General features: G+C 38.1%; 1 protein-coding gene and 1 long non-coding RNA gene across 8 annotated transcripts in view; one reads left to right on the plus strand and one right to left on the minus strand.

The window, feature by feature from the left end:
- The window catches only part of CLNK (cytokine dependent hematopoietic cell linker), a 30,865-nt gene extending 20,918 nt beyond the window's left edge, over window positions 1-9,947 (minus strand). For 3 of the 4 annotated variants that reach the window (XM_088163155.1, XM_088163154.1, XM_088163152.1), the window contains exons 1-4: window positions 4,962-5,165; window positions 2,374-2,536; window positions 597-673; window positions 262-307 (exon numbers count right to left, since the gene is read on the minus strand). In XM_088163155.1, coding sequence (XP_088019281.1) covers window positions 262-307; window positions 597-673; window positions 2,374-2,536; window positions 4,962-5,033 — 358 coding nt within the window. In that variant the 5' untranslated portion in view covers window positions 5,034-5,165. Of the gene's footprint in view, window positions 1-261; window positions 308-596; window positions 674-2,373; window positions 2,537-4,961; window positions 5,166-8,607; window positions 8,652-9,613; window positions 9,686-9,807 lie in introns of those variants that run through there. The other variant, XM_088163153.1, reaches the window with a different exon arrangement.
- LOC148223883 (uncharacterized) overlaps window positions 1-20,084 on the plus strand; it is a 182,418-nt gene that overhangs the window by 3,136 nt on the left and 159,198 nt on the right. The window lies entirely within an intron of this gene.

Consider the following 20,084-nt stretch of genomic DNA (forward strand, 5'->3'; position numbering starts at 1 on the left):
TTTTTTTCCTCCTCCTATAGGAACAGGGAACTCCTGAGATAAAATATATCTCCTGTAAATAATTACTTCAATATTAGATAGTTTAAAGTGTACTACAAAATTTGCAGGATGAGATGATTGTTTTGGAAAGCAGCTGCTGTTCTGAAAACCGTGTCTATTCTATCAAATGTAATCTCTGCCTATGTACAAAAGGTAAATATGGAAGTAGCAATTACTATTTCTCTTTGCAGAAATGGGTAGGTGTTTTTTTTTTTATTATACCTCTTACATTTGGCAGCGTTCTCCCCTCCGGATCAAATGTGTGAATCTGTTAATAAACCAAAATAAAGATGATGTTAGCCATCATTCTTGAAGCTGTGGCCGGTAGAAAGGATGCTGCTCCTGGCTGGGATGCCTCTGAGACTCAGCAGAACCCCAGCAGTGAAAGCAAGAGGCGAGGGCATCCATGTGAAGTGAAACAGGAACGGCTCACAGGAACCTGGGCTGCCTGGTGCAAGTGAATGTGATGTGGCTAAAACTTGAAATAGACTGCACTTTGGGGGTGTTGCAGAAAAGGGGAAATCTGGTTGTGAATAAGGTTTAGTGTCTTTACTTACAGCTGAGTGTTGAAGGGGCTGAGGTGGGCTCTTGCTCGTTGGGGAAGTGGTACCTGAAGGCCTTAAGTAACGTTTATCTGCAAAAGAGGAAGAAAATCAAGCCTGAGTAATTCAGTAATATGATGTTTGAAGAAGGAGGGGCTTTAATGTTCAAAATGTGTTTTTCAGGTCAGGTCTTGCCTTTTTTTTTTTCTTCCTTTTTTTTTTTTTCTTTCTTTTTTTTCCCCCAGAACATAGCAACCATTTTAGCAGCTGTATCAAGGACATAAGCATGACCCTGCTAAAGCTTTATGGTTAACCTCCCCACTGTGGTTATAAATAAAAGCCTTCATATGCTGGTAAACAGTTAAGGCAGATATTTGACCCTAACTATGGTTAGATTACTGAATCTGTTTTTCTTTTGAACCTTTGCTCTTGGCAATGCCGTTGTGTTCTGGTTTTGTGAGAGTTGTAGGGATTTTATTCTCTAAGTATTATTTTAATTTTTACTTTAGCTTTTAATAAAAACTGCATCTCTGGCGGTCAAAAAATGCTCAGGTTGTATGCTAATGTGTTTTCAGTCATTAATTTTACATCTCAATGACACTGGTATTTATCTAGAAAAGACGGCAAAAATGTTAGCATTGAATTTTACCCTTTTGAAATATATTTTCAGTCCTTTCCTCCCTCTTGTATTTTGCCATATTATAGGGCATAATACACAGGCAAAAAGCAGATTTTTGTTTAATGTGTTTTACCTGAAATCACAAAATAAAACCAATGTCTTTTGGCTATTTCAGGACAATCTTGCATAAACAACAAAAGGTGCTGACTGCTAAATTAAAGTTTTTACTACTAACCAAGAGAAAACTGTATTTGGAATTCAATTCATATTTCCAAATGAAATGGATAAATTAGTCTTGGAACATAATGTAGAATATCTGGTTGTTCAGACTGATTGTGATCCTTTCACACACTGATAAAGTTACTAATTTTAAAAGCCATCTATTTGTTTAGACATCAAACAAACTCCCACAAAAATGAGTAGAAAATGTCTTTGCTGACTTTGATGTGAACTGGAGCAAACTATCTGGTTTATGGTTTCCAGTCTTTCTCATCTAGGACGTCCCACCATTTTTTTAACTATTTAAAACCTCTAGAGTGTTTATATTGTGTTGGAGCAATGCTCCAGCTAGGATGACATTTCACTTCCAGAAATGGGATATTAATTGGCTCTGTAAGTTTAGGCATTAAATATGAGTTAGAATAGCTTTAGTAAACCTGAAGTGATTAATGCAGCTACCTTATAAGGTTAAGAATGCTTGAGAAATACACTCAAAGTAATTGCTTATTACTGCTATTTAAAGCATCAGAGAGCACCTTTAGAAAGAATATTACATTATCATCTGGAGAAAAGTTTAGTGTGTTCTTTAATATGTTTTCCATCTTAAGGGTTTCTAGGCTTAAATAGCAGTGAGATTTTCTGAAATGACTGTGGGTTTGATCAGCCAGTTTTTTGCACATTCCATGTGGAACGGGATAATAGAATTTATCCCGTGAAGGTATGTTAAAATTAAAAAGCAGTGTGTAATTATTAATTTAGCATAATCTAATGAAAATCAGGGTAACTGTTGAATATGAAGAAGCAGACAAAGCTCTTCTCATATTTCTGCCTACCAGTGTTATTTTCCGGTTGAACCATTTAATTAAAAAAACTGTCTGGACTGAAAACTCCAAGTCTGTGCTGTGCCTATATAACTCTAAGTTTTACTCAGTTTCCACAGACAGAAAATGTTACCTGCATATTCAGATTCTTGTAGAGGTTTGGCAGGAAGGATTCTCAAGGAATGAACGGCCTCCAGCATTGAAGAACTTACAGTCTCATACACATTTTCTTCCTCCTCAGATGGCTTGGAGGAAAACTGCAAGTCACTCTTGCCCTTCATTGCCAAGTATTTGCTCTGGATAGAAGAAAACATATATAGATAATACAAATAAATTTAAGTTCAAGATTGATTTCAGTGTGGAAATATATGATTGCCATAGCCAGACATTTTGGTGCATGGGAAGTCTTCTGATGGAAACTGAAGGGTTGGAAAGTAGTTGAGGAAGTGGTTTGAGTGCATAAATTTTTAATTTAGATTAATGAAATAGCCATTTGGGAGACAGTTTAAATGTCTCTCTGAATTTTGCCTCTCTGCTCTTGAAAATGTAATGAGAGTGTTTAATTTATGATCATTGCAGACATTTGAAAAAGTATCTTTTTTTATAATATTATCCATGTAGTATTTGCATTGTACTGACTGTTTACATATGTTACTTGCAAGAATATATTAACTAGCTCATCACAAATGTCACTCTTCAAAATAAAAACATACGGTGTTTTGGGGAATTTGTGCTAACAAATGTGCAGTCCAAGTGAACGTGATAGTGAGTGTGTGTTGAGCAGTGGAGTCCATGGAAATATGGTGCTGAGACTGACTCAGGATGTGTCTATACACGTGTTTAGGTTTGTTCAAGGTTGTGTTCTGGAGTGCTGCTCCACCCTTCATCCTCTCTGTTTACTCACAGAAACAACTGCTGGCTTCCTTCAGCACAGAGCCAACATTGCTGCTGGGGAAACTCAGCTGAGGGTACCCCATGCCTCCAGAAGTCACATTTTGTTACCAACGATGTAGGTGCATCCATGCACTTGGATCTTCTTTGACGTTTCCTTTATTCTCACATTTACTTTATTCTCAAATTTATTCCCTGATGTTTTATTCTCATTAGTAATGGGGAATCAATAGCTTCCTGGCATATTTTCTTCTACCTGTTAACTGCCCTTTCAGTTCATGCTTTTTCTCTTGAGTGCTAAAATTTAAACCGATTTGTTTTACTCTCCAAGGACGCTAAAAATGGATTATTATGCACTTCAAACTTTATTATGCTAATGCCTATAATTATATTTTTAAAATTCTTCTCACTAAGAAAATATACTTCTTTAAATCTTTCCTGGATTGTCAAGCAACTTAAAAAACTTTGAATCTCATATCCACAGTGTTACTTTCCTGTGAGCTCACTCCAGATTGTACACATCTTTGTTAGAACATGAGGCAGACCTCCAAGAAATGTTCTTTACAGTACATGGCAGGACAAGGTTTGTCTTTATGAGAATACATAAAAATGTCACCACACCCTAGCCAGACCCCTGCAGGGTACCTGGGTTTTCAGGCTCTTCTCTGCACAGCTCTTTCCAGTTCAATAGCAGACTACTGTCAGCTAGCCTGAGAGTACCTATTTTTTCAGTTGTGCAAGCACTTTCATCTAGATGAAATGCATTTTCATCTAGACCAGGCATGTGCTTGTGAGACTGTCTTCTGGGAGATATCAGAGGCCTAAAAAAATCAATATATATCACATTTACTGTTTTCTTTCTCATTATTGTAGTCATATTTCTGCTGAAAAGAAAATTACTTTTGGTTTGGGGAGTTGATGAGATGTTCTTCATGTTCACATTAACAATTCTTTACATAGTCAGACCTATTATTTCCAAAAGATGCTTTCAGATTGAATTTGTTTAAATAATCTCTCCAGGTACCAAATAAATCATCAGGATTTGCTTTCTTTCATGGAAGAAATTGCGATTACCATTGTTCCTTTCCATAATTTTAGGAACTCAGGACTCTGAGAATTCTCAAAGATAATAAATTAATATCTCAGAAATATCTTAAATAATTGTCTTAGCATAAGTAAATAATTTCCTGACCATTCTTTCCCCATTCTGCTCTGTGTTGGCTTTGCCTTCTATTTGGTATTAATCCCATATAGCATCTGAATGTTATTAATCATTCTGTAAAATCGGAAACAGTCAAAGTATTGATTGCATCAAACTTTTTTAGTCATCCTTTATTTGTCCAACTTTCTTATTAAAACATAGGCATGTGCCTAATTTTCACCTTTCTGTGATTTAAAAGGTATTTACACTTTTCTTATACGCCTGAACTGAAACTCAAACCCAGATTTCAGATACAAATGGAAAGACATTGAAAGACACTGTTTGCTTTTCAGCTTTCATTTATATTACTTACGTAATTAATCTTGAGATTTATGACTTACATCCTTGTTCAGCTTGATTCCTGCTATTTTTACCTGATATAATGATAAAGGTGTATTTTAGGTTCAGCCCATAAATGGAGAACTGGCAAGTGAGTCACTTCTCCAGTCTAGATCTCACTAAAAAAGAGTAAAAGTTCTCATCTGTATTTCACAATTCTCATGCCTTATTTTGCACTAAAAACCAGTGATGATTGCATTTTTTTAATTAATATTATATCCCAGATGATATTAACATACATCAGGAAGTGAAAGAAAAGTAAAAGTTTAGGAAGAACATGTGGTACTTACAGAAAGATGAGTGTTAGCAGGAATAGTTCTCTTTTCTGTATGAAATGGAGAAAAGCTGTCAGCAGGTCCCATTCTGTCATAAATTATACAGTAGCTAATAACTTCTATAAAGCAATAAAAGTCTGCCAACTGTAGATTTTAGAGTATCTATTTACAGTATTTTAGAGGTGCTGAAAAAAGGACATGAAGCAAGTCCACCCATGAGTTTGTGGACCTTTACAATGCATGAGGAAGTAGCTGTGTGGAAATGGGATTCACAATCATAAGCATGTCTAAGCCCGCCCAAGAAAAACACCCAAAAAAACTCCCCCTCTCCCCCCAGAGTTTTGCTTCCTGGTGCAGAACTTTGAGAGCTATGGGACTGCTGGTCTGGAAATCCCTTTGTGAATAGAAACGTGTTTTGTTGTCTTTGTAGCAAAAGAAAATCTCAAATCTGAGAAGACTCCAGCTGTCAGGCTATAAGCTATTCTCGGTGGTGTTTGTCTGCCTGTGAAGCTGTCTCATGGTGTAGCCAGAACAGCATGAGCCACAGGGCCAAAGAACTGGTGAACAGAGACTCCCAACTTCTGCACTTAACCTGATTTACACATTTAACCTGATTTACACATTTAACCCAGTGACTCTTTAATGCAAAACAGCCAGGTATGACCTTGCCCAGTATGTGCTCTTGTTCTGGACTCTTTCGATCCTTTCTTAGGCTGCCTGTAACCTCACAAATCTTGCATATCTGGCTACATAATGGCCTAATTTCAAAAACAGAGCATGAAAGTCCTTCTATCAAGAACAACCAATTACAAATAATTACAGCATGTTGTAATGCTTAGAAAAAAAGGAAATTGTGCACTGAAATACTTTTATGAAGGAAAGAGTTAAAACCAGAACTACTTCTTGTCCAGGGGTTATACCCCATGGCTGAAATGTGTTAAGGAAAGCCAGCATCCTACAACCCTCTCTTACAACTGTGTTTTGGAAGAAGCAAGTTTCTGCCTAAACACCTTCTTTGCATTTGTTGCTCTCGTTCTGTGAGCCTGGTATTGCATATTTTTGTATACCCCAGCAGATGGCATTGAATGTTCATTTATTCAATATATGTAGTACTTTAATCTCTGCTCGGAGGATCATTCATGGGTGACAGGGAAGGAGACTTTTTCATGCAAGCTACTTGTCTGATTTACTGTTTAGTTATACTGGTGCTAACCAGCAGTAAGCCCATTAAAGGTGATACCAGGACAATAACAAAAAAGGCAGTGCCTTAATTTGCAGCCTTTGTACTTCTGTTCATAAAAAAAGTGTGGTTGTTTTACCCTCAACAATAAAAAATGAGTAACAGTGGTAAATGTCAGTGCTATTGCCCATGCATTTCATGGCTTTGGGGTGATGTATTGCTGTCCAGGTCAGTTTATAATTTCTTCTGTTCTGCATGAATCACCAGAGTTCTTTCTTGGGCCTCCTTTGGACTGGACCAGTGAAGGGAGCAGCACTGGTGTTGCTTTCCTGTGGGTCTGCCCTCTGCGTAAGGTAACTGCCAAAATATTTGCTCTCTGCTAGCTGAGGAGTGCAAACCAGTGAGAAACCACTCTTTCTGTTATTTAAGAATATAATTTTCATAATGAAGATGAATATTTAACTCTGTCAGCCTTGCTGTATGTATCAGGCCTTCAGAATGAGAAGTGCTGTGCACTGTCCAGGTGTTAGTGAGGCACTGTCATAGAAGATAAACATTTAAGGGGAGACTATTTCTGCTGTTATCTATCTATCTAGCTAGCTATCTATCTGTCTGTCTGTCTGTCTGTCTATCTCCCAGGAACATCCAATTTATTATAGAACCATAGGCTAGTCTGGGTTGGTAAGGACCTTTAAAGGTCATCTAGCCCAACCCACCTGCAATGAGCAGAGACATCTTCAAATTTTCTGGCTTTTGCTGCACTGGCTGTTGAACAAGGATGAGAGAGGACAGAATCTTTGTGCCAGGTAGCTGCAATCAGTTGGACCTTCTGGCATAATTTTTTTCACTACAAGCTAATGATTTAAAGCTAGCACAAGCTAGAGTCTCCTCAAGCTATAGGGACTCATCATGTTTTATTTAGTCTGAAAATTTTTTTACTTTGCTGCATTGCCTATGAAATTGATAGAGACTATAATAGATTATTGATAAATAGAGATTAGATAATAAAGACTTACAATAATAGTAATGTATTATATTTCTATGGCATACATGTGGGTGTGTTTCTGCTAGTTGACAGAGAATGCCTGATGTCAAAAGACAAAATGGAAAAAAATTATCTTCTCTTTAATTTGCAATGGAATAAAAGAGTGTGTGAATTTTGTGGCAACCTTGATTTTTCATGGTGACCTCAAAAAGTTTTGTTTAAAAAGGTGACAGGTTAGGAATTTGTACACGAAAATCCAACATCAAAAACAGCCCTTGAAGTGGGAAAGCAGAAGGTAAATCTGTTCCCATTGGCTTCTCTGACTCTATGAATGGTTTTTTCAGTCACTGTAGTGTTTCAGCCAGTGGCAGAAAGTGATAAAGAATTGTGGGTTGTGATTTAATAAACCCTGTGATCCTGACAGGGATCTTAACCACTTCAGTAAAAAAGAACCCTCAAGCTAGAAATGCTGCAAGTAGGAACTGTGTAGACATTTTCAGAGTCACTTTTTTACTGTCTTGGCCAAAATTATGATGCAAAACTTTGTCCTGCTCAGGTATACAGGCATCTTCCTTAAGCCTATAGAGGGGCTAGATTAACAAGCTTCCTGAATAATATAGGTTTAATTAGAGTACCAAGTAAAAGATTAAGCAGGTTTCACTTCAGAGATATGAAAAAGCATGTGAATATATACCAGTTATAGTGGGCATTTGGGTTAAGGCCAGCTATCCACAGACAATAAAAGATTTGCAGTTAGATTGCTAGGTTTTATTTTTCCCAGAACTGCTTTTTCCAGCCCTAAATCTAAATCTTCTATATTATATGGATATTGAATACATTTAAGCAAACTTCACATAATACTATAAACGTATGGTACATCAAATAAATTTATCTGGCTGGTTGTGCCACTTTTTAGTTAGATAATTTTATATGCTTTGCATTAAATAGTTCAGCTACAGTTGTGAACTGCAGTGTCATTTATGAGCAATTTAAGAATGTGCAGTATTTTATTTTTGAAATGAATGTAGTTTAAACACATGCTTGATACTGACCATAATCTGCCATGGAAGCAGATTTAGAGATCCTGTCATCGTTTTGTTCTTTTGGAACTGCAAAAATAAAAGAGAAAAAAGAGGAGAGACCTTCAAAGGTAGCAGCAGAGGGAAGAAGAAACTTCCCTCAGTTGCTTTCTAGAAGCCATTAACCAAAGTAATGTTTTCAGTCTGCATCAAGAGAGTAACTTACTCCTGGCTTTTTGCAGTGCATGCCATCATGAAACCAAACATTTTTTGGGACACAGTGGAAGTAAACATCTTTTTATGTCTGCATTAATGAGTATGTCCTTACTGGGTATCTATTACTTTTCATTTTTTTCTACCAATTAATTTTAATTTTTGTGATATTTAAATGTTTAGATCTGTCACAGGCTCTGAGTAAGAAGTAGGCTACACAGACATGTTATAGTACTTTTTTTTTCAGCGGTGGAAGAATTTTACCTTTCGCATGTATATTCATTACTTCATGTATGTTTGGGCAAGATCTAAAACATAAAAAAAGAAAAAAAAATCCACTTAATTAAATATTAGAAATTGCCATTGTTCTATGAAACTTCTCAGAGTCCAGTTTAAATTAATGAGTAAATGTTGCAAGGATAATAAGTACATTTGAGAAATTACTTGGCAGATTTGGAAATTCAACAATCTTGTGTCAAACCTTACATATTTGTTCACTTACAGCTCCAAGTTTGTTGCAGAGAGCTTTACTCATTTTGCAAACATTCATTTCAGACATAAATATTGTAACAGCCTTATTGATGCTTTAGCATATTCAGTGTATTGTTGGAGGGATGAGTTTCCTTAGGGAGATAGGGGCTAAACTTGCCACATGCAGCTGTGCCAATCCACAGGGCTCCCTTCCCATTCTGCCAAATAAGTATAACACTTCCCCTAGTCCTGATGTGGCATTCTCCCATCCTACCTTTACTCTGCCATGGAGCATATATGAGATATATTGGGTGTGGAAGAACCATATTAGCCTTATTCTGGTGTTGTTTCTCTCACCATGACCCTCTTTACCCACTGGACAGTAGCTCTGTATCAGCCTGTCCAGCAACATTTGCAGTAGCAATATTTAGTATTCAGAAGCAACATCAAAAGTTATTTTGCAGTGAAAATTTGGCTAAGGATCACATTAAGACTGCATTAATGCACACTCATTTTATCTATAGCTAAGCATCCACCCTTGGAATTGCCTAAAGTTTGGGAAGTACCATCACAAACCTCTGAGTTACAACTAGCCCACTCTTACGATTACAAAATAATTTAGGTTAGCAGCAGCTTTTGAACACAGGGTGAAGCTGAGTGGTTTCCTGTTCGGTGAGCAAGCTGTAAACCACACAAGAGTGTACTGGAGTAGAGTGTGTGATAATAGCATGGACATATTACTATTAAAACTTTTATTTATATTACTTATCAGTGATTTAAAAAGTACTTATTTACTTACTTATTTTTTGGCAAAGCTGTTTTCCTTCTGCTTGAGTCTGCTGGGTGAAATTCTATTGTTTTTCTGTTGGCTCTGACAGAATTGAACAAAGTTTACTGTTAGAGAGCAGCAATAAGTGGAGAAGAAATGCAACTGCAAGCAGAGCTCCAAAACTAATTTTCAAAACTTTTCAATGCACATATGTAAATGATTACCTTCTTCTCTACCTCAAACATTTTTTCATTCTCTGAATATTTTCCTTTGTTTTCAGCTATTTGGAAAAAAGAACAACAGTATCCTGTTGAGAGAATGAAAAGCTGGAAACTCAATTCCTGTGTCCACTGTTTTGGTTACATTAGAATAGAGTACTTATTGAATTCAGCTGAATAGGAATTAAAACCCAGGGGCACCTATCCAAGATCTCTGTTGCTGGTAAAGTAGTTGCTAAACACCAGCGGTGTAGCTACCAAAAAAACAGAGCTCAGTTCTCTTGGCCTCTCTACTTCTGATTGCTGAGCCTCTCTTAGAAACAGAACTCCTTATTTTACTCAGGTGAAATAATACTGATGTATAAATCCTTGAAACAAAAAAACTGAGATGATTTCTACTTTTACCTTTTGACTACCGGACATTTCAGTCTTTTCAGCAAAAAGAGATAGGATTAGCTCACAAATAATTCCTACAGATGAAAAGATGGTCATATCCTTTTGAGCCTACCCAGACTCATTTAAATTCATAGATCCTATAATCAGTGTTGCCAAATCCAGTTTCAGTTTTTCTTTACAAACATGCCCCAAAGCCAATTTGAAACAAACAAAACAAACAAATAACCAAACAAAAAACACTCCCACACACACACTTTAATCAATATTTAAATGCACACATTGCTAATGAATTTTTCTAACTGTCACGTTAGACAATTTGTTATGGAAATACTAAAGGCCATAAATGCAAAGATGCAAATTTTAGAAGAATGACAAGATATGTTTATTGTCAGCTGTGGATTTAGCAGGAGAGGTATGCTTGAGCAGTTGCTATAGCAAATGTTGGTTAAGTGGTTAAATCTGTGCTACAGTGATGATATGTGTCTGGAGCACATGAAATATGAACAGGTAACCGATTTCTGTCATCTCAATGCTCTTTATCATTCATATATATTTTTTTGTCTTTTAAAAGAACAATTTAATTCCTTGCAAAACTTTTCCTCCAGACCCCCCAAGGCAGTCTGTATTACAAATGCAAAAGAGTGGAGCATTATACATACAAGGAACATAATTTTTATGTGTTTGAATTTGCTTCATTCTCCCTGCCCCTTCCTGTGGCAAACTTCCCAACACGCCCCTGCAGAGTGAGCAGCTGCAGGTTCTCCTTTCCTGCAGCAGGGAACTGCTCCAGTCTCTTTGGTAATTTTTGTCTCCGTGTGAGATGCAGCACCAAGGTTTTACTGGTATCTCTATGAGTCCATCAGAGCCACATACACATAACTAGTAGCATAAATGGCTCAGCATTTACCAGAAACTTATCATGGCTGAGACCATGAGGACATTTAGGACCTTTTGAATGTTCTATGTCAATAAATTCCTGAACTTGCTTAAAAAGAAGCATTTTTAGCCATTTTTGCTTTAAAGTAATGCTATGCTGTTTTTTAAAATACCCATGTCTAATCATAGGACCAAAGCCTCTTTCCTTCACAGAATTGTCCTCATTCTCTGGTTAACACTACAGCAACATTGTTTCCTCCTGCAAAAATGTGGGATTTTTTAAAATGCAATTTAGGATACTTTCACCTTTTTTTAAATTTTTTTTTTTAACTTAAAATGTAGAATTTCATTTAGTTGGGTGTGTTCTGTAAGTTTTTCCATTTATGATACTCATACCAGACTGACCAGATACAAAATCCTAAGTTGTGTTTGTGATAGTGCAGGTTAGTGACACAGACAGAGAAATACTCATTCCTCTCAAGATTCAAGTTACATTATATATGGCCAGAAGATGTATTGGGGAGGAAAAGTGAGGGTAGACTTCATTTTAGGTGATGATTGACTCATATTTAAATGCAGACCAATTGTAATGGAGCACTTATAGAAATAGAAATTACATTTACATTAAAGTCAACTGAATTCATCTTGATTGTTCTGTTGTAATGACATGGTTCATTTATGATGAATTGGTTGTATAAAAGTGTCTGTTTCAAAGATCTTATAATTTCCAAGAGCCATGAAATTATTAGGTAAAGTTTAAGACACTCCATTTGAAAGTTTATTTATTTCGCAGCATTGATGAGATCTGTTCCCAGAGTAAATTTTACTTGTTAGGAATAAAAGTTGGCTAAGTGCTGATGATTAAAAGAGACAAAAGTCCATTTTCTCCTATTTTGATTGTCTCCCTTTTCTTCTGTTTCAACAGGGAAACAACAAGAAGAAAAGTAGTGATCATATTTACTAGCTCTCCTCTGACTGCAATATTTTGCATGTAACACTGAAATATTGCCTGATGTTTTGTTCAATCAGTTGCTATATTGCAAAGGCCCTGCTGTATTCATGTCAAATCCTTCTTCATGACAGACTGTAAATCGCCTAATCTGGCCCAAAATATCCAGAAGCAATTCCTTATTGCTTAAACATTATTTTTGGTTATTTGGTTTTGTTGTTACTTATTTTTACAGTTATTTACATATTTATTTGGTTTTGCAGAGCTCCTATCATAGAACAGTCCTCCCGTGACAGATTAGTCACAACTGTAAAATTAGTCCCTGTCCAAAGGATGCATAAACCAAGGGAAAATAGGTGGATGAAACTGAAAAATGTAAATAAAACAACAAGCTGAAGGTAAAAGTAGTTTTTCTAGAAGAAAAGGAATAAAACATGGAGTGTGCAACTCTCTGCTGACTGTAGACATCTAAAGTGGGTCAGTCCCCAGTTTGAAAAACAGGCACCTCTCAGGTCTGTGGAGAGAGAAAACCACATTTGTGTTTTGTATTTGCATTTCAATCACTACTGTTGAAAGAGGTCAGTACTATATTTTATGGGCTACTTAATACAACAAAAGGATCATATTCTTTATTCATCAAACTCTGATGATATTAATCCATAGCTTAAAGATATTTTCTAAATAAATTGTTGCTGGGGTGACTATTAAGGGATGCCCTCATCCAGAAACCATCCTGTTTCCTGAAACAGCTACTAGAGGTGGTATGTGCACCATATGTGTGTGTGATTGGATTTCGGGGTACTTGCCAATCACAAGGCCCTTCAGATACATGGTGGTTTGAAAGTACATTTTACTGTTCATTTTGTCTTCTGGTCACATCTATGTCTGTAGATGCTTTTATTTAATAGCAGGGTTTGGGTTGGGAGGAGGTTTAGCCACCTCTACTGTGGCCCAGATTAAGGAAAACTGCAGTCAGGAGGGCAGAAATAACCTTGGAATAGTTTAAATCTAACAGTTAACATAATCAAAGACTTCTAAGGAATTGCATAGAAGAGAGTTCATTTTTGAAAATGATAGCTGCAAGTAGGAGGGATTATGGACCTGGCTTGATTGGGCTAGGTCACTCTTGAAGATAAGCTTGGGTTTCAAAGTTGGCTGAACACAGGTGTGCCTTTCTGTTTTGGGTGCCTGGGTGTATCCTGCCTGGCCTGAGATACTGCTCAAGAGGGCTATAGGTCCTTTTATATAGGTCTTTTTCAGATCTTGGATTGAACTTGTTTGGCTGGTGCCTGTTGAGTTAAACACTCAAAGCAGGGTCTGAAATCCCAAACTTGCTGAACAGGGAGCTGCCTCGAGCTAGCCAAGAGCAGCTGCCTGGAACGAGTCTTGGTGGCTGCTCAGGCTGCAGAGGAGATGCAGCCAGTGCTTGCAGCTGGGAGCATTGGGCAGACACTTTCCTCTGAGGAAAACTGAGGGATAGCTATCCACCATCTTTTGTATAAAATAATCTAGTAGTCAGAGAAAGTATGTAGCTTTGTACTGTGACCATTTCTGTGTCTTGCTTAGATATTTGCTCTCCACTGAAAAGAAAAGAAGTGCAGGAACCCAGTGTGGGCTCCTGTGCCCCAGCTGGACACCTGCACCCCTCGGATTTTCCCTTAAGTTTGCTTATGTGCTGACAAAGGAGAGAAAGTTTTCTGCATGGTGCCTGGGCAGGTGATGAAGGATTCTCACCAGAATACCCTGCATCCTGTGTGTGTGCTATCCACAAAGAGGGCTTGCATCTCCCAAAAGGTGAGTCCAAATATTCCTGAACACTGTAATTACATGCAGAAGGAAAGTGTGAGAGCTTTGGAGAGACATAATTACCTCCCTAGGTATGTCAGATATTTTTGCTGTACTGGCTCTGGCTGGGATGGAGTTAATTGTGCTGAGAGCAGTCTTTTGGGTGCTCTACTGTGGATCTGTGACCAGAGCAGTGCTGACAACAGACTGTGTTTTGTCTGTTGTTAGCAATGCTTGCACAGCACCAAGGCTGTCTCTTTTTCCTGTTCTGCTCTCCCAGTGAGTAGGCTGGGGGTGGGCAGAGGCTGGAAGTGGACAAAGCTTAACCCCAGCTAACCCCAGGGATATCCCACACTGCACAGCATGTGCTCAGCAAAAAAAAAAAAAACACTCATGCGAGGGGGTTTTTGGAAAACAGCCACTGCTCAGTGATTGCCTTCACACCACTTGTTTTGTTTCAGGTTTTTTCCTTTTTCATTTTCTTTCCTTCTGTGTCTGTCTCAATCCACAAGTTTCCTTACTTGCTTTCCATCTTTCCCCAGCCAGGGGTAGCCTGCTGCAGGCACAACAGCAGGTAGGGATTGCAGGAAAGGAGGGAAGAGCCATTTGACCTTTCAGCTGATCACAGGGGCTTCAGGATCACAGTTTTGACACTGGCATATGAATATCATCCAGGTCCAAGGCAAAGGCCTGACCACTTTTATATAATCCAAACTACTGCCCGAAAATGGAGCTTTTTTGTAATTTTAATTTTTAAAAGTCAGTTTTATAAATCAGTAATAAGATCATCCATCGTACTCACTGTTGTGACTTACAATAAATACTCCATGAAACAGATGCTCTTCTGATTACCACATTTAAACTGCTACAGTCCTCCTAGTGTGCCATGTCGGATGACACTTGTTCTGTTGTTTTTACCTAAAGTAAGTGCTAGGAACATAATAATAAATATTAAAGGCTCTGTTATCTTAGCAAAATTACGTAACTGACCACTTGCAAAACTACTTAAGAGTTTATGATTGGCACAATTGATTCAGATTCTCTTTTTCCTAAAAGAGTGCTCTAGGTTTCCTTGGCAACCTGTAGAATGCTAAATGTAAATACAGAAGCCAATAAGCACGCTATCAGGTCAGATAACCCCACAAAAACACAAGCATTTTGAACAGCAATTAATTATTGTGTTGGTTAAGTCCAGATTTTAGAAATGTCAAATAGAGACAAGACCCTGTAGTAACAAGCTGCAAAGTAGAAACTCCTTGCAAGAATCATATAGTCATAGAATGGCTTGGATTGGAAAGGATCTTCAAAATTATCTAGTTCCAACCAATCTTCTGTGGGTAGGGACAGCTTCCCCCAGACCAGGATGCCCAGGACCCCATCCAGACTGACCTTGAACACTTCCAGGGATTGGGCATCCAGAAATACTTCATGATATTCAGTGCCTCACTACACTCACACTAAAAAATTTCTTCTTAATATCTAATCCAAACCTGCTCTCTTCAGTTTGAAGCCATTTCCTCTCATCCTGTTCCTACATGCCCTTGTAAAAAGTCACTCTCCATCTTCCTTGTAGGCTTCCATCAGGTACTGGACGGCTGCAATTAGGCCCCCCCAAGCCTTCTCTTCTCCAGGCTGAACAATTCCAATCCTATCCTTATGGGGGAGGTTCTCCTTCCCTCTGAATCCTGGTGGCCTCCTCTGGGCCCACTGCAACAAGTCATTGTCCTTCCTGTGGCTGGGGACTCCAGAACTGGGTGCAGTGCTCTAGTTCAACACATAAAATTGTAGAAGACATTGAAAGTAGCTTTATCAGGGAATGAAGTTCCTGGTGAATGTGTTATGAATGCCACTTCTCTAGTACTGATTAGTACAGGTATTCAGCCTGACAACTAGGGTACACAGAATACACTTTTATTTGTATTCCAGTATCATCTCATGATATGAATCCTAGTTAGGATTCATAGGAATGAATCCTAGTTAGGTGACTTTGCACTGGATAATGAATCCTAGTTAGCTGTCTTTGCACTGGATAAGAGAAAAAGAGAACAAATGATAAGCCACTGTGGCTGAAATAAAGGTTCTACTAAGGCATGTTTCAAGCCGAAAGCTTGCAGTCTTTCAGGAGGGGAAAATATTTCACTCAGTCTCAATTGCAAATACTGGCAGAGGCTTCTCCTTTTAAGCCAATGCTGTTCCGAAAGTGATGTTTGGTCTTTGTTGTTGTGCATGACACCACGCCTTGTCAAGAAATGCCAGGAAAAGATTCAGTGTTTGGCATGGTTTTCTTCCCACAACTTTTGCACTGAATCAGATAAAACACATTCACACAGCAATAGAGTAGTATGGGTCATTTCCAGCCAAATGCTGCAATATAATCTGAACCTCATGGCAAAGATTTCTTGGGGAGGTGTGTAATGAAAACTGCCTCTGAATAAAGTGGTTTGAACAATGAACCTGCCCTCTCCTTGCATTACCCTTCCTGTATGTTTCCCTAATGGTATGCACTGCATAAGGCATTATCATAGCTTAATTAATATTATGTACTTGTTTAAGCATAGCACCTCTCACCTCAAATCCATGCATTTGAGACCAACCTGCTTGTACAGAATCCACAGCATATCAGAGGGGACTCACAAGAATGATCCAGTCAAACTCCTGGACCACAGGACAACCCAAATTTAGTCAGGTTCCTGTAGTCTGAACTACTGATAAGTTGTCAGGCAGTGGCTGGCTGGCTGAAGTGATGTCAGGCAAGAGAGGGGCTGTGGGTACCTAAAGGGAACCACAGATATTTGGCGCTTGGAAGAATGCTGCTGGGAGGCCTGGGTACCTGTAATTACTGTTCATATTCATGTGCTTGCTTATGCCAAGCACTTTCTTATCTAAAATAACAGCTCTGCCATGGCACAGTCTAGAGAGATTAGGCAAGCAGATGATTGAAACAGAAATGCTTATAAGAAATGCTTATTAAGAATGAATAGAAATCGCCTCTCAGTAAGTTTTGCTAAACTCACCAAAAATCATGTATTCTATGAGAAGATCAGTAAGACTACAAAAGAACCAAATCTATCATGTGTTTTCACATTTTCCTGTCCAAGCAGGTAAATACTAAACTGAGTGGACATGACTGAGGGAATTCTTTATGCATGTAAAGTGGTTTATAGTAACAAAATAACAGTAAAAAAGAGAAGCTTTTGAAGCACTGGTGGTTTGTGGTCATAGAAATGGAAGTCACTGAATTATAATGCTTTATCTGAATTTGTTTCTGGGATGATATTAGCACGTAGAGGTTTAGGGTTGCATCACTATGAATCCACTAATTTTCACATTCCTTGGCTTCTGTGCAGGCCCTTGAGATATTTCACATCTAAATCATAGAGGATTTATTCTGGAATGAAGAGCAAAGGTGTGAATGGGCAACACATGTACTTTAATTTTCATGAAGATCCTTGTAACAAAAGCAGTCTCAGAAGACACACGGAATTTGAAAACATGCCATCTAAAGATGATTCTGCCTACAGTGTGTGTCTTTCTGAATGTTCATATATATATTTTAAATTCTTTTCTCTTTTGTTCCTCTCATAAGCAGTACAGTTTACAGACTTTTTCTGTGTTGGTACCTACCAAGTTACTTTCAGTCTTTAAGTTTGTACAGCAGAATATATTGCTTATCTCTGTCCCTGCGTCTTGTAATGAAGAGTACAAATCCCTATTCACCTGGGGAAGTCTGAGGGAAAAATATTTAACTTCCTAAATCTCTCACTAGTCCTTGAAATCTCGGAGTTACCACCTGCCAGACATTTTGGGAACTGCTTCATGTGGAAAAGGAAGCTAAAGCCTTCTAGTTTTCCACTATTTCCACTCACCTGGAGAATGCCTAGGAATCTCAGCCTCAGTAGTCAGAGGAGCTGAAGGTTTATTATCTCCCTGTTCCATGGATGAGCAACATCCTGGGAGCAGACAAGAAGCCGGGCAGATGATATTGTGTCTCAGAGGATGCAGTGCCAGAGAGCCTCAAGGGTGCAGTGAGCTCAGCACTGCCCAGGGTGCTGTCATTACACGTATAACATTATTACATGTACAGCATTATTACATGTATAGCATTTATAGCACAGACCAGGGGCCAGAGTCTGGCAATCTGCCCCACAGCCCCAGGCAAACCTATTGTTCCAGCATACATTTGACTTAGAGTTAAGTGCCTGGATCAAAACTCCCTCCTTATTCCCATTATGTTGATGGTTTGCTACTTCCCTGCAACAGCAAATCATAAAACAACCTGAGCTTGCCTACTGCATATGACAGGCAATAATAAGGTAGAACTTGAAGAAAATGCCATTTCTGTTCTTCCTTGTTACCTGCTGTCAGGAAGGAGCTAGCAGGTAAGCAGCTTTTAATTTAATTTCACTCTATCTGAGTCAAGGTGGAGTAATCTGCATATAAATGTAATAATGTAAGTCCTTGATCCCTCCCTCACAGACACAAAATATAGCCTAAAATATTCCTCTTAGTATCCAGGGAGAATAAAATTACCCTGCCCAAGGTTGGACAGAAATACATACCTAGTGAAAAGAGCAGGCACTGAAGCACTCCACAGCTACTGTCCCCTAAACCTATATCCAAATTCTTGGTATCTGTGAATCCAACAGTGTCCTACTGTATTTACAGGTTGCCAATAAAATCCAGTTTATAGGAGGATGAAAATGATTGCTCCACGTCTTATCACAGGAATGGTTTCCACGCTGTATTAGAGGTAATTCTTAAAAGTAAAAATAAAAGCAAGAAAGTACCTTCATAGTTTGTTTCTTTAGTTTATACGCATATTGATGGAGTTTTTGAATCATCAGCAAAACCCAAACAAAAATAATTAATTTTATTATTTTTTAAATTACCTCATTGTATTTTTTTTTTTAGGAAAACAGCCGCTGGCATTTCCTAAACACAAAGTTCTTCAGGGAGAACTGAACAAATGATAAAAACAACAAATCATAAACCAGTGGTTTTTGCAGGGGATTTCTGACTGGAAAACTGTATTTATTAATTATACATAAATTTCATAATGCTTTGATATCTTGATTTAGCAATCTGTAGAACTCACACTGAAAAAATCAAATGTAAGAAATGCTTAATTTGGGAGAAAGTGAAGAGCCTTTGTTGAATAGATTATATTTGCTTATTTAAACATTCATATCACTCAGATTAAGGCCTTAAATTATAAATTACATGGCTGAATTAACCTGCTGTTGACTCAGTGTCAGCACTCATGTTTGAGAAGCGTAGCTTTTCTCTGGCTGTAGCTAAGTGCCTCTGAAAATAAAAAAAATCACCAAAAGTCCCCCATTTCAGAAGAATTCTCCCTTCCTCCCTCTCAATTATCCATCTTGGTGTAAAAGTTCATGTTCTTGACCCATCCTGCATTGCAATTGGTGTCTGTTCCTGACTAATCCCAGACTAGCACTCTTCTCACTTTTGACCACATTTGTGACCACTCTGGAGGGATAAATTCCACAGAAGTCATGGCTGGGTGCCTGCCCATGCTGCTGGCTGCCCCTCCTCGTGGCTTCCTGGGATTTCAGTTCAGCTGCCTGACAGCAGCAGATGTGTGCAGGGTGTCTGCACGAAAAGCCCACTAAAGGGGGGCACTGCAGGGGAATAGGCATTGCTGCTTTAGAAGCCTTTGTGAATAAATGCCTGACTCTGGTAGCTGGCAAAGATGAAAACCACACATGCTTCATAAACAGCACGATGTCACTTTTAAGAAAGATTTCTTCAGTAATCTTTCAGCTACAGCCTGATATTTAATCTTTGTCTCAGTTCTCTTCTTGAAGGCCATTCAACGGAAACAGAGTCCAGGAACCACAAACAAACTATTTTGTAAATAACTGGATTTTCATAAAGGATCAGCACAAATTTGTGTTAAAAACAAATAGTTTGTCTGTGATGCCTGGGGATTTGAAGATGATATAATTTAAACAGTCCTCAAGTTGTCCATCCTTTGTGTATGAAGTAGTCTTGAAATTAGACTGGGAATGGGGCTTGACTCCACACTGGGCTAGTTAATATCTTCCAGTTAATTGTAATAATTTATTTTTTGGTTTTTGTATTTATTTCTTGCATCTTTAGTTGCTGTCAGATATTGCTTAGAGGAGGAGAGGACAAAAATGCTGCTTTTGTATCTGGGGAGAGTACAGTGATTAGGCTACTTGGTAGAAACCAATAGTGCTAACTTTATGTCATAACTTTCTCAAAAAATCTGCTTCATTTCTACAACTTCTACAGT

This window comes from Sturnus vulgaris, chromosome 4, assembly GCF_052056855.1.
Source record: "Sturnus vulgaris isolate bStuVul1 chromosome 4, bStuVul1.hap1, whole genome shotgun sequence".
Taxonomy (NCBI): domain Eukaryota; kingdom Metazoa; phylum Chordata; class Aves; order Passeriformes; family Sturnidae; genus Sturnus; species Sturnus vulgaris.